We start from the raw sequence: 14436 nt of genomic DNA on the forward strand, positions 1-14436 counted from the left end.
ACTTTCAACCAACTCTGCCTTTTCTAGGGGTTTCCTTTCCAGCTGGGATTTGCCTAGGAGCTGCTAGCCTACCCTCCCTTGATGCCCTGAGGACTGGGGCTGTGGAGGCTGTAGCCACCTGATGCTACAGCAGCTGGGGATGTCCATACCCCTAAAACCCGCCATCACCCTGTGGACGTGGCTGGGGATGGGACCGGTGCTTTGGCCAGCCCCAGTGGGCTGTTGCCCCACGCTCTGCTCACCCCCTGGCACTGTGCTCATGGAGGGCTGCCTGTCCACCTCCTCCCTGCCATGTCCCAGCTGTGCCCATGGCCCCTTAATGTCCATGGCACCAGGTGTATACTAATGCCCTGGCTGTGGCGCATCAGGATGCCCCAAGCTGGGGGTGCAGCTCAGCTCAGTTCTTCAAAGCAGTGAACCCCTTTTCACCTGTAGTGGATGAGTCCTAGCAGTGCTTACCACTTAGATGTCCCTTAGGTATTGCTGTTGTTGCTAAACCAACCAGCAGTGGGAAGAAAACATCGCCTTTGACCCCTGTAATTAAGCTCAGTGCCTGGGTTGTTTCCCACTGTGGGCTGGTTACACCAGCTGCAGCAGAGCCTGCACCAGCCCTGCTCACTGCTCCAGTGTTGACAGCAGATCAGAGTCCATGGCCAGGGCCCTGCGCTGCCTCCACCAGTCTGAACTGGCCTGCAAAAGCCCAGGGAGGGGGTAGGAAAGTCTGGGGCTTTGCAGCCCTTGGGTGATGCAAGCTAGCCCTGGGTGCAAGCTTGGAGGAAGGATGGATTTGGGCTGGGAAGACAATGGAGCTGGTCCAATGGAGTGACATGCTCAGGCTGGACCACAGCTCCACGTTGTGGTTGCCCATTCCACCTGGCTGCAAGGAGCCCCACAACACCCAGGAACACTCAGAGGTGGCTGCAGCATGGGGTAGACATGATGCCACTGTGCGTGCAGGTCCCCAGGGGTGGAGCCCCCTTTCCCCAGCTGCCTGTGATCCCCACAGCTGCACCCACTGGGCACAGCATGTAATGCACAGCCCAGCCAGCACCCCACCTGGGCCCTGCACCCTAACCTGGCCCTGTGCTCCAGCTGTGCTCAAAGCCCAGCTGTGTCCTGCACCCCAAACCCTCCTGCACCCTAACCTGGCCATGCAACCCACTCGGTCCTGCAGCTCAAAGCCCCTGCCTGCTGCTGCTGCCCCTGCCACCCCCTTGGGATGCACACTTGCTGGGGTGACACACAGACACACACACGGACACAGACACACACTCTCTCTCTCTCCCAGCTCTGACCCAAAAGTGGCTGCAGCCTGCACACTGGGAGAAGGGGTCAGTCGGGGTGTGAATAGTGTCCAAATGGGGGGCTCAGAGGCAGTGCAGGGGCGGAGGGTAGTTTGTGGGTGCAGGGTGGATGTCCTCAGTGCATGGGGTGCAGGTGGGGGATCACAATCAGCGAGTGGGGGGCGGGATTGTCAGTACCCAGGGCAAGGACGCGGCTGTCCTCACTGTGGAGGAGGCTGGAGGGGCACGGTGCCCACAGCCGTGTTCTGTGGTGCCTTGAGCCCTGTCCCCGGGCACGAGACACACAGGCACCTGCAGCCCCCGCTCCGTGGGGCTCGCTGGGGTGCAGCAGCCAGGTCCCACAGCATGCCCTGGGCCGTGCCGGCACGGGCACCCTGCGGTTGCTGGGGCAGTGCGCAGGAATAAGCAGGGGGCCCCGGGCTGCTGCTGCTGCCTCTCCACGCTGTGCTGTGTCTGCAGCCCGAGGTACTTGCACCACGACGTTTCATAACGGGAGCAAACACAACGCAAAGCCTTCAGGCATTGCAGTCCCTATCGCTTTGCACAGTGTCTTGGATGTGGCACCTCCTGTGACACCCGGGGATGCTCGAGAGGGGTACGCCAGGGGATCCTCACCAGCAGGCAAGGGAGCAGGAGCTCCGCGGGCGCTGAAGTGGCGACGCCTGCCGCTGTCCCCCCGCCGATGGCGGGCGCCGTGCGGCGCTGCACATCCCGGCGTGCCCGGCCCCGCAGCCGCGGAAGAGCACAGCATGCCGGGAGTCGTAGTGCGGAGCTCGCCTGCGGCCCCGCACCGGTCGCTCCGCAAAGCCCCTCGCCCCGCAGCCTCCGGCCCACCTGCTCCTTTTGCCCTCGGGTAACTACGCGGCTCCGCAGAGCCCCGGTCCTTCGGGCACCCCGGGGACGGTGGGTCTCCGGGTGTTTGCAGGAGGCGGGGAGCCTGGCGCCGGGAAGGGCAGGAAGCGGCACGCGCAGCGGCTGCCGGGGACGGCCGCGAAAAAGTGGGGCAGCTTAAATGTTAATTTGGACGTGGAGGTCTTGCTGTTATGGCAGCCAGCACCGTCTGACGCCGGGAAGGCAGCAGTTACGTTGCCGTGCATCTGCTGGTGCATTCGGGGTACTGATTGTGAGCTGGGGTAGGAACTGCCCCGCACAGAGCTCCCCCAAATGCCCACCCCAGCAGAGCTGCGTGCATGTGCAGGGATGTGTGTGACCAGGGCTGGCTGAGCATCCTCACCTCAGTGCTACGAGGTGGGGCTGGCATCATGAAAGGGCTGGCAGGGACCAAGTCTCTCTGTGAGACCACACTAGGGACCAGGGTCTTCCTGGGTGGGCGGTGAGGCAGAGACCTGATTGCTTTCTTGCAGATGGAAGGCTCAGAGGAGCTGGAGAGAAGCCTCCTGACACAGCCCTGGGCTTCTGTCTGCTTTGGTGAGTCCACTTTTCTTGCCAAAGCGGCCTTCAGGGATACTGGCTACATCCTGCTGATCTCCGACCTCAGCAGCGTCTGGTACGAGAGTGCAGACGCTGAGGCTGTGGGACAAAGGTCCAAGGTGAGTGTCTGGAAAGTCCAGGGACCTCCTTTTCTCCTCACAGCAGCTGACATCCCAGCATAAACTGCTTGGTGACACAATGGCTGTTTGATCCAACAAGGTTTGAGTGCAAACACCTGGCCTGGGAAGTCCCTGGGCAGCTTTGCCCAAGCACTGTCACCCCAGATGGCTAAGCACCCTCCTCCTGGGAGAGCGGGCCAGGCTATTTAGCATGCCCAGGGCAGCCAGGGGCTGCGTGCTGAGGCTGGCACACTCGTTTCACTTGCAGGCTGGATGGGCAGCTGTTTTCTCCAGGACCACTGTACTGAGGAGCTTGAAACAAGGCTGCCTTCCCAGTGATGGAGAGACTCCTGTTCATGTTCTTAGCCAGGCACAGGCTCCCATGGGTTGTCCTGCCAACATGTCCTCCAAAACACATGGGGACACGCCTCATCCCCTCACCCTAGCCTATGTGCCCAGGCGCCCACGTGCCACCCCTGTGTGCCGTGCCCCTCTGTCACAGAGTGGCTGTGCTGGGTGGCTGGTAGCAGGACGGGTGGACATGTGGTGCAGCCATCACCCAGCTCTGCATTTTAGCTGAGCTGTGACAGCTCTCAGCCAGCCTATGACACTCATGGTGGCATGTGGGGCAGATGTGCTAGTGGAGACCTTTGCACCCTGCCCACCACTCAGACCCTCTTGGGCTGGTAGGGCAGGGGAGCCTTCCCAGCTCAGCTGGCCTGGGAGATCCAGTGGGGAATGCCCTGTTGTGAGGCTGGGAGCCAAGGCCCGGGGACGGCTTTTGCAGCACTGGGACACGCAAAAGTAGTTTGGCTCCTTCTATGCTGGAGTTTCTGCTGCGTTTTTTCCCAGTGCCAAGCTCCCTGGGGTGTTGCTGTATCCCTAACCTTGTCTTTCGCCAGGAGCTGAACAAGCGGCTGATGGTCCCTGTGCCTGCCTTCCTGCACCGCCTGTGCAACCTGATGTGCCCCTTGCTGGCAGGACAGCCAGACACTGCCACCTCCTTCTCCTGCCACCGCACTGCCAGTGGCCTCAGCCTGCACATGAAGAGCGAGCTCTCAGGACTGCCCTTCTACTGGGACTTCCACTGCTGTCCTGCTCCTGTGGAGATGGTGAGCAAAGCTGCAGAGAATCTGGGATGGGGGTCAGCCAAAATTAAGTATTGTCTCCTAATGCTGGGAGGCTTTTGGGTGGTGTTGGGCTGTACTGGTGGCTGTAGGATGCCTGGCTCTGCCTGCTGTCCCTCCCGAGGTTCAGTGTCCCTGTTTCTTCCCATTGAGGATTTGGCACCTTGTTCGGTGCCTCCCAGTGAGGCAGGGATGGCCCAGCGCGTGCTGCTGCCAGGGCAGCAGGGAGATGCCCACTTTGGGATGATGCCCCACCAGTGCCCCGCATAGCAGAGTGATGCTGTTCTCCACAGGCGCGCACCATGAAGCGGGACACAGAGCGGCAGGTACCCCAAAAGCACCCGCAGCCCATCTGTTGCAACAGAGGGTATCAGAGCAGGGTCTCCCCGGCTTTTAAGAGGCTGCTCTTACCCTGGGGTTGCCTAACATTTTGAGCCTCGGGAAGCAGCCCCCGGAGCCCGGTGTCGCAGGCTGAGCACCCGGGGCAGCACCTCGGCCGGAGCCGCGGCAGGCGGGAGGGGCGCTGCGGGCCCAGGGCTCCCCGGGCCGCCCCTCGCCCCCGCCGCCGCCCGCCGGGCCCTGCGGCCCTGCGCGCACCAGAGGGCGCCCGGCACCCGCCGTAACCGCCTTGGCGGGAGCCTCCGGCGGCAGCCCCGGCCCCGGGCGAGCCCCGCGGCTCCGCTGCCGCGGCAGGCAGCGCCCTGCAGCCCCGCCACCCCCCTCCCGCCGGGTCCTGCCACGAGGCACGTCCCCTCTCCCCCCGCCGCGAGCCTGGGCATCACCGGGAGGAGTGCTGCGCCCCCCCCGCTGCCGTGGGGGTGTCTGTCCTCGCTCTCAAGGTGGAACTGGGGAGCACATAAACTCGGGATCCCGGCTCGGCTCGTCTTAGGGGCTTGCTGTCCTTCCCTGGGCAAGAAGCATGGCGGCTGAGCTGAGGAGATGCACGGCCGGAGCTCTCGGCTGGTACCCGCTCCTCTCCTCCTTGGAAACGTGCTGGGTGTCTGCAGGGCAAGTGGGAAGCAGCTGCGCTGCGAGTGGCTGGTGTGGATGCAGGAATGGCAACCGGCTCTGCCCTGCTAAGCTCTACTCAGCAGCCGGCCAGGGGCTCCAGGCAGGCACAGAGCCCGCCTGGCAAATCGCTGCTTGCCCTGTCCCTGCTCCGCAGGGGCCGGTGCCCTCTGAGGGCTTGGGTGGGTGATGGCCGTCACCTCTGTGGCTCGTGCTTGGGGGTGAGCAGAGCGTGGAGCCCACTGTGGGCTCATCGCAGGAGCAAGAAGGCTTCACGAGCGATGCTGGGTTTGCTGCCCTCTCACCTTGGGGCTCAGCCTGGCCACAAATACAAGGGGCATGCTGGGGCAGGAGGATCCCAAACACCCTCCCAGGGGCTGTGGGAGCCAGGGGCTGTGGGAGGTGATGGGAAGGAGGCTGCTTCATGTGCTTGTGGGCCAGGGTGGCCCAGCCAGGCTCCAGGGCAAGGGACGTGCCCAGGGCTCTGCATGGGGCTTGTACAGCCATAACCTAAGGGCAGGCACCAGTGGGCTGCGATGGGGACTTGCAGCCTGCATGAGTCCTGCGCATTGGCATCCCTTCTGCTTTTGATCTCACCTCCCTGGGAAAGTCTCTCCTGTTCCTCAAGCCATGGTTTGACATCTTGGTTCCCTGTTCCTGTTGCCTGTGCAGGAATACACCGTGGGGTCCACAGAGCTGTGGGGAGGGCCGGGGTGGCACATGGGGAACTCTCGGCCTCCTGCTGCACCCAAATGGCTGGTGGAGCACTGCCTACCCCTGTGTCCTGTCCCTAGCTGTGAAAGGATGGAGCTGGGATGGAGGGATGTGTCCCACGGCACCTAGCTTCCCTTCTCCCAGCTTACATTTTTGACTGCTTCCCACTGGATTTGGGTGGGACATGGGGTGTCTTGGGGAGCCCTATGTGACCTGGGATGCAGCTTTTGCTAGGGCCTTGCTGGCTGCCCTGCTTTGACCGCTCTATGGACAGCTGTGCACCTCCCTGGACCTTTCCTGGAGCGTTTCTCCTCCATCCTAGGTGTCCCATCACCTTGTGCAGCCCCTAATTCGGATGAGCCTGGTGCTGCAGTACCAGGTGCAAGAACTGACTTCTCTGCTGCTCCAAAAGGATGCTGAGATCGAAGACTACAGGGAGAGTGGGGCTGCTCTCAGCAGAGGTGAGAAGGGGTGCCTGGGGCCAAGAAAGGAGCAAGCAGGGAGCGAGCTTCCTCCTTAGTGCAGGGCTGATGTGCTCTGCTCCCTCTGGCTACTACCCAGCCAGGCTTGTGTTTCATGTTCAGCCATGCCGGCAGCAAGGCAGTAGCCAGAAGGCTGGGGAGCATCCCCTGGGGAGAGCTGAGGGAGGAACGGCCCTTGACCGGTAGCTGGAGGAGTTGGGGAGTCGCCAATGGGCTCTCTGCTTTGCCGGGGGCCCCTGGCTGCTCCTCAGGAGCCAGCAGGGATGCCAGTGAGGGCTGGCCCTGGAGCGGTGTCGGGCTCCCTTCCCAAGTAAGGTAGCTCACCAAGCACTTGGAGAGCAACCAGGGGCTACTGGCTTTCCCTGCCGTGGGAAGTGCAGCCATGTGTGTGGGCCCCTCTCCAGCACCCAGCCCACCTTGCCGTCCTGGGGGATGGGTGGGCAGAAGCCCCCTCAGGTAGGACGTCGGTCAGGACCTGCCTGGGGGAGCCACTTTGGAGGGGGGGGCATGTCCTCCACCCATGGAGGTTGTCTGGGCACTGTTTTTTTGATTGTCCCTTTCTAGTGCCATGCTCTGTCCTGCTGCCAGAGTAATACTTGCCCTTCTGCAGGAACATTGCGCCCCTGGGATGTGAGCTCTGATGAGGGTCAGCCCTAACTTATGTATTATGGCCAGGAAGGTGATGTTGCCTAGACCCCGTCCCACAGCAGGTACCCCACCACAGGAGCCTGGGTCTGCCCTGCAGCTGCACTAGACCTGTGTCAGCCGGGCGTGCTCCCCTCTCCCCTGCTGCGTGTTGACTCTACAGGGCTTGGAGCCGTCAGGACAACCCAGTTTGGGTCAGTGGACTGATGCTGGTGGGCAGGCAGCCTCTCTTGTCCCTTGCCTGGGTGGGACAGGAAGCTGGGAGGAAGCTTAGCACCGGTGCTGTTAAGCAAAGCTGGGCAGGTGCTTCTCCAGACAACTTCTTAGCAACGATGGGGGAAAATTTGTATTTTGAATGAAGTGCAGAGCAGAATGGGCCATAACAGGGGTTTGGCCCTGTCCTGCAAGAGGAGGACACAAGCTGGCTCACCCCTCTAGAAAAGCAGCTGGAGACAAGCAGTCCCCTGTCCCGCAGTGTTCAGACCCTGGTAGCTTTTTTAAGCTGTAAGATCTAGGAATGGCGCTGAGCATGTCCTGCCACTGTCCCCTGCTCTTCTGTGCAGGAGGCTCTGGGACAAGTGTGGATGGGCTCTGGGCTCTGCTACCTAGCTGCTGTGTGCGCCAGCAGGCTCAGCCTTATTCTCCCACCTCTCTGTGGTCCTTGCACCTTCTGCTGACCAGGTGATGTGTCCCTAGCTCGAGACACCTGCTGGGCTCTCCCACTGGCTCTGATATGAGTGTGCTGGAGCTGTTCCCCTGCAGCCCCCTTGTTCCCTGGGCAGGGAAAGGGGAAGCTGGGGCAGGAGGTCTGGCCAGACCTGCCAGGGCTGATCACTGCTCTCCCTTGCAGACCGCCTGCGGACAGAGCCCTTCCAGGAGAAGACATTTCAGCAGAAATTCATGGCTGAGGTAAGGAGCGGTGCAAGTCCTCCCTCCTTTGGCAAAGGGTGGTGGGGAGCTGGCGCCAGGAGCCCCAGTGTGAGGTTTTCCAGGCTGTGTGGGGACACTGATGGGGTTGGCTGAACTTGCCTGGAGAGGGGTAATGCCCATGGGCTTTCCTGTGTCCTCGTGTCCTTGCACCTCATCTGCAGGGTGAGCAGAGCTGGGGGCATGCCTGGCGTGGCTGGATGGGGACATGGCACCATGTTTTGTCACCCTCTTGCTACTGGGAGTTGCCAGGGGTGCGAGCCAGGCTGGCTGCTCCATGGGAATATGCCATCACTGCGGCATCCTCACCTGCCTCCCACACTTGCTGTGGACCTGAAACACTGATGCTGATGGCAGAGAGCGGGTGAATGAGGAGAGGCTATCTGCTCCTTTTGGTTGCTCTGCTGCTTTTGGGGGTGGCCTTGCAACGGCACACTGTGGGGACAAGTACCTTTCAGCCTGTTATCTGTGCTCTGCCCACCGCTTTCCCCTTGGCAAACTCAGCACTAAAATCAGGCATGTGCTTTGAAGAAACAGGCTGGAGGAGAGGGTCTTTCCTCTGATCCTTTTTTGTTACTGGAAATAATCACAGAAGCACTAAAATGATTCAAATCAATGTGGCAAGATGAGAAATTATTGATGCCCATCAGTGCAAAAAGACTCAGAATGCTTCAGAGTGTTCCTGTGCTCACTGTGAAGGCACAAGAGTGGGGAGCAGTGGTGTCTGCTGGGGACCAGGGAGTCAGCCGGGGTGTCTGTGGTGTCACGCAGGCTTTGAGAGGATGTTGCTTTATGAGACACATGCTGATGCTCTCGCAATAAACAATCTGCAGAGTTTCTAAAAATTAGAAGTGATCCCTCTTTTACATGAGAGGCATTGCATCCAGCACAGGCAACTTTCGTTTCCCCTCGGTTATGATGGATAGAGATGAATTCACTGCTGGACTGCAACTTGGAGGTTGCCTAGGGACCGATGATCATGACCAGATTACATTCACCCTGGGCAAAGAAAGGACATTCCTGAACAGTAATTTATATCCTTCATGCTTTGAAAGGGCTAATTTCCCAAAGCAGGGGGAAAATTATGAGTGAAATCAGCTCAGAGGAAACATTTAGATAGAAAAATGTGAATGAAAATGGTGAGCTCTTTCAGAAGAATTTCAGAAGCCACAAAAAGCCACAATTCCACAATCAAGAAAGAGGGCAGTGCTGGCCAAGAGCCTGTTCTGGTTCAGCAGTGAAGTGAAGGCAGCAATTAGAAATAAAAGAGCAGTTTATAACAAATGGGAGAGTGGGAGTAGATAGCAATCAATATAAATTAGAAATTATGACGTGTAGAAAATGGGTAACAGAAGCTAAAGACATCAGGGAAAAATCATGGTGAAGGACAGAAGGAAAGGCTTTTATTTAGTGTAGTAGGAGAAAACCCCGAGCTCCCAGCAACGGGATAAGCTTCTTAGTAGATGGAGGTGGTAAGATGATTGATACTGGAGCAGACATGGCAGAAGCAGTTGGCAAATGTTTCGGTACTATAGCTGGAAGGATGCAGGCAAATGTGCCAGGATTGGGGGATGATGAAGTGTGTCTTTGTCCAAGGGTCATCTGAACAACATCTGCTAAAGATGAACATCAGGCTTGAAACTGAGAGTCCTCCAAGAGCTGGTAGAGTGTGGGGCATGGGGGAAGGTGCTTGGTGGTGCAGGGTGGGCAGGAGGGGAGTGTCGCAGCCCTGCAAAGCCTTGCAAAAGCAGCTGGTGGGGAGCTCACCTGGCAGAGACTTAAAAGATGGGAGGGCAGCTGGTGCTGTGTGTCCTGAGGACAATCCAGGAGCAGTGTCCTGTGGCTGGGGCACCAGATGGGGAATGGGAGGGTTTTGGAGATGCTCCCCCTCTGCACCCCCTGGCAGCCAGGTCTGAGCACCAGCCGTGGAGGAGAGGCTGGTGGAGGGATGAAGCTGTGCATTCAGTCTTCCTGGGGGGATCTGTCCTCTCTGCATTCATCCCATTGCTTTATAAACCCACTGATGATGCTTTTGGCCGATGCACCATCCTGCAGCAATGAGATGTGACATGTGAGCAGCTGCTGCCTTTGGTTTGCGTGTGGTGCCCTGTCATTCCTCCTGATGCCTCCTAGGTCTTGTGTTCGAGAGGAGCACCAAAGACGGCTTTGCAGCTCTCCACCACCAAAACTGGGTATTCACCCCAGTCTCCCCTCTCTTCCTGTAGCAAAGGGGTGGGCTGGATGATCTCGTTGTCTCTGGGCAGGTATTTCAGAGCCCCTGGTAAATTTAGTACTCCTTTTGCCAGCTCCAGAAAAGAGCAGCATGAAGGGCTGGGGTCCCTCGGGACATGCTGTGGGGAACTGGGAATGCTGCAACTGACTCCTGTGTCTGAGTTTTCAAAAAGACGCCGGACAATCAGCACGGAGTCGCAGGAATGAATTGAGGGCTGAGGAGAGAGCCTGGCATTGAGAGACTTGGAAGGGAAGAGCTCCGACTAGCTTATCAGGAAGAAAATTGAGAGGCGCTTTGATTACGGTGCGTGAGGGTCTTTACAAGGAGAAAATGCTGGTTAGTGAAGGGCTCTCTTTAATCTTGCGGAGAGCAGCGGAGCACAAGCCAGGCACCGGGAGCCAGAGCCAGGCAATTTCGAGCTAGGGCAGAGGCACTTGGGTTTGCTCCTGTGGACGATTAACGATCGGGGCACACTCCCAAGGGCAGCGGTTGATCCTCCATCTCTTGTTGTCTCCAAAAAGTGGGCTGGGAGCCCACCTGGAAGAAAACCAAGTTGCTGGGCTCAGTCTTGGGGTGTGCGTGGTTGAATGTCAGTGGGCAGGAGGTCAGGAGGAGAGGTCTGATGGTCCTTCCAGCCTCTCCTTCTGGGAAATGGGGCTTCAGGTTGTGGATGTTTGGTAGTAGTAAGCACCTCCTGGGATTGTGATGGTGTGACACAGGGCTGGTGGGATGTGGGAAAGTGCTCCGCAGCTTTGCTCACTTCCCAAACCTTTGCTGCATTCCTCGTGGAGAGGAAAGGACCTGCCAGTCCCCTAGGGCAGAGCTGCACAGCCTCTTGGCTTAAATATGCCCTTTCCCTGGGCTTGTGTGCATTTGGCTGTCCAGAGCGTTTTAACTAATCATGGGGAGTTTTCCAGCAAAGCCCTGGGAATATTTATACATTTAGGAAACGATGCTTTCACACACACAGGTTTTGGCAAGGGTTCACTGCTGAGCAGCTGCCTGGGCTTGGGCAGAGCTGGAGGGAGAGCGGTGGCTGTGCGTGAGCCGAGGCAAAGCCAGCAGCTTTTATTGGCAAGCCCAGGGGCTCACACCGTGAGCGGAAGGAGCAGGCAGCTGGAGAGGGCTCAGTGCCTTGGGGCTGCCCCGACAGCCTTTCCAGCAGCCTAGGACCCAGCAGGTCGGGGGTATTTTGTCCTCAGATGTCCCTTTGGGTTGCAGAGGTGACCCCACGAGGCAGCATGGGGTGCCTACCCGTGGGTTTTAAGGGCTTGCCCCAGCCTGGCTGTGGTCAGTGTTTTGTGACACAGCTTGTGCCAGAGCCCACGGTCTGGCTCTGGGAGGGGGACAGCGGGTCCATGCAGCGCCGTGTCCCCTGGCCCGGGGAGAGCAGGAGCAGGTACGCCAGAGGCAAACACGCTGATACTATCAGTGCAAATATAGCCCTTGCGCCTCAGGATGCTCTGCCTTGCGTATTTTTATCTGTTGCGGCCGGTGTGCACGGGGGTGGCTGCTGCGCACCTCTGCAAGCCGAGCGCGGGACCTCGGCAAACAGGACGCGGCGGGTTCATGGCTCGACCCCAGGGCCCGGCGAGGAGGAGGAGGATGTGCCATCAAAACAAGCAACGCCGGAGAGGAAGATAAACAAACAGGCAGCTTCCAGCACGGCCCCGGCCGAGGGCGAGTGGGAGCCCCAGGGCCAGGGCTGGCGGCAGTGCCGGCAGCAGTGCCGGCTGACGTCAGGGCGCCCGGGGGTCACCGTCCCTCTTATTGTTCCCCACCGAGGCTGGGACAGGGGCCAGGCGCCTGTCCCCCTCCCACGAGGGGACGTGGGCCAGCGGGGCAGGTGGAGGGCGGCCAGGGCACCCGCCAGAGCCACTGGCCATTGCCATTGCAGGGTCCAGCTGGGCACCTGCCCGCACGCTGCCTGCCTCCAGCGCTCTGCCTCTCCTTTTTAACAGGCACTAAAAATAAGCCCCAGGGAGCGGCTCTGCTGCAGCCCGGCCAAGGGCGAAGGCAGCAGTGGGCTGCATGTTTTGCAGGGTGGGGATGGCATCCCTCAAACCCGCGCCAGCCTGGTGCGGCAGGGAGGAAGCGGCCCTTTGGCTCCTTCCAATGAGGGATGTTTTTAATTAGCACAAGGTAGCTGCGGCTTTGCAGCTGCAACTGGGCCAGAGCGGGGCTGGCGCGTGGGCGCGACATGGGCTGCTCACACGCAGGGTGCATGGCCTGGGGGAAAAGATGCTGCAGGTGCTCAGCCAGGCTGGGGTCTCTCAGTGTGGGGCTGGGGAAGGAGCCAGTGGCTGTGGCGCTGTTGCTAGCAGGGCTGAGCAGTGCAAAAGTTGCAAGGCCCCACACAGGCTGGCTCGGCAGCACAGGGCTGACTTTTGGGGATGCTCGGATGAGTGGAGCAAGCTCTTGTGTGCACCCACATCTGTGTTGTGCTCGTCCAGTGAGATGCATGGGTGCCTGCGTCCTGTACTGGATTGGGTCCGCTTGTGGAGTCCTTGCTTCATTCCTGAGCAAGCCTTGGTCGCCCCATCTCATTGCTGCCCTGGGGTCTAGGTCCCACGCTAGAAATGCAGTGGGCTGCGGCTGTGCTGGTGAGAGTGAGGCACACGCCACCATGCACACGTGTACACAAGGACCTGCGTGCTGCTGCACTCAGGAGGAGCAGAGGGTCACTCGTGCTCAGTGTAAGCATGTATGTGAGAGCACGAGTGTGCGCACAACAGCAGGAGCATGTGTGCTGGCACCAACGGGCACAAGGGGCAGAGTGCCGTGTCTGACAGCTGAGGGGCCAGGGGCCAGTGCTTCGTGCCCACAGTGGGGCTTTTGGGAAGGAGAACAAGCACTCATCACTGGGCGGGGGGGTCAATCACTGCATGGGCACTGCCCCCCCTGTAGCGTTTGCCCTGGAGGCACGTGGCAGGCAGCGCTGTGGTGTTATTTATTTATTGCTGAGGCATGATCAGGTGAGGGGGGCCTGGCCAAAGCACACTTTCTGGGCTGCTGCTGGTAGCCACAGGCCACTTGCACAAGCAATGAGTCAGTGGAGCTGCACGCTGCTAAAACCAAACTTGGCATGGGCACCTCAGGGCAGCAGCCTGCCCAAAATAGTGCCCAGACTGTGGGCAAGGCGTGAGCCCCCTGCAGCTGGGCTGGCCGTGATTGCTCCAGCCCTTGCATCCACTGGGGATGGGAGTGCACTGCGGCAGCAGTGGCTGCTGTCTCAGGAGTCCTCCAGGGATGCTCCTGCTGGGGCTGTAGGGTTGTTCACAGCCCACCCCCTGGTGACTGTGCTGTGCCTGGCCACAGTTCTGGCACTGCCACTGCAGAGAGCAGATGGCACCTGAGCCCGGTACGGGCATCTGCCTGCTTGATCCCAGCCTCACTTCAGCCCAGCATCACCTGTTGGCTTGTTTGGGGATGGAGGGATGGACAAGCGTCGTCACAGCCATCCTCCCTGAGGCACCACATGGCCATTAGCTCTGCAGTGGCACATGGTCTGGCACAATCAGAGAACCATCCTTTGCAGTCAGGGTCTTCCTCATCTTCTCCATGCTGTGTCATGCTGTGCCATACCATATCATATCGTGCTGTGCCATGCCATGTAAAGCTGTGCCATGCCATGCTGTACCGTGTTGTGCCATGCCACACCACACCATGCCATGCTGTGCCAGGTGCTGCTGCAAGCAGGCAGAGAGGCGTCACGGGCTGTCTGGCAGAAGGGGCCAGACCCTGCTCCTTCGGGAGAGGCCCCAGCCTGTGCATGGGCACCGGCTGTGCGGTGCTGCCGAGGAGCAGCTCAGCTCAGGGGATGATTGATCTCGTGTCAGCAAGCAGTGGTTTGAGCCAGTGCCAGGCCTCAGCTCAAACAGGAGCATTGAAGGGGGAGAGCCCCTTCCCCCTCCGGAAAGCAGAGCAGCAATCCCCCCGCCACCACTCCCGGCCCTGCTCCACATTTGGACATTATTGGCCCCGTGGCCGCAGGCAGCTGCCCAGCCCTGAGGAGCACGCGGTGGGCAGTGGGGAGAGTGCAGGCATCTGGGGTCCCAGCTCCGCTGGGCTGAGCTCGCTGGGGCTGTGTTTAGGTTAGAGGGCAAAGGGGGGATGCAGGGATGGCTGGTGGGGGAAAGGTGCAGGACACAGTCTGTCCCACGCTGCTGTGCCCTGCAGCTGCCTGTCCTGGTCCTTCAGCTCAGGATGTGGCAGTGGCTCCTAAAAGCAAAGGACCTTTTGGGGAGGAGAACAAGGTGGACTTTGATGGGGCTCTAAAGGCACTGCTCTGTGTCAGCAAGGGATGTGGTGGCTTCTCTGCCCCCCGCTGATGGGGGCTGGACTGGGGCATTGCCATCCCTGCCGGCTCTGCTGGCCACAGCTAGGGCAGGGGAGCAGTGCTGCCTGCACGGCTGGTGCTGCTGTCCCCTGCTCCCTGCACTCCTG

General features: G+C 59.9%; 1 protein-coding gene across 4 annotated transcripts in view; it reads left to right on the forward strand.

Moving 5' to 3' along the window:
- Positions 1–1986: 1986 nt before the first annotated feature.
- NHEJ1 (non-homologous end joining factor 1) overlaps positions 1987–14436 on the forward strand; it is a gene marked incomplete at its 5' end in the record, with an annotated part of 44393 nt that continues 31943 nt past the window's right edge. The window contains 5 exons of one of the 4 annotated variants that reach the window (XM_080397877.1): positions 1987–2157; positions 2669–2854; positions 3757–3966; positions 6026–6164; positions 7681–7739. In XM_080397877.1, coding sequence (XP_080254003.1) covers positions 1987–2157; positions 2669–2854; positions 3757–3966; positions 6026–6164; positions 7681–7739 — 765 coding nt within the window. Of the gene's footprint in view, positions 2553–2668; positions 2855–3756; positions 3967–6025; positions 6165–7680; positions 7740–14436 lie in introns of all 4 variants that reach the window. The other 3 variants (XM_080397878.1, XM_080397879.1, XM_080397880.1) reach the window with 3 other exon arrangements.

This window comes from Falco punctatus (assembly GCF_963210335.1).
Source record: "Falco punctatus genome assembly, chromosome: 8".
In the NCBI taxonomy this organism is placed as follows: domain Eukaryota; kingdom Metazoa; phylum Chordata; class Aves; order Falconiformes; family Falconidae; genus Falco; species Falco punctatus.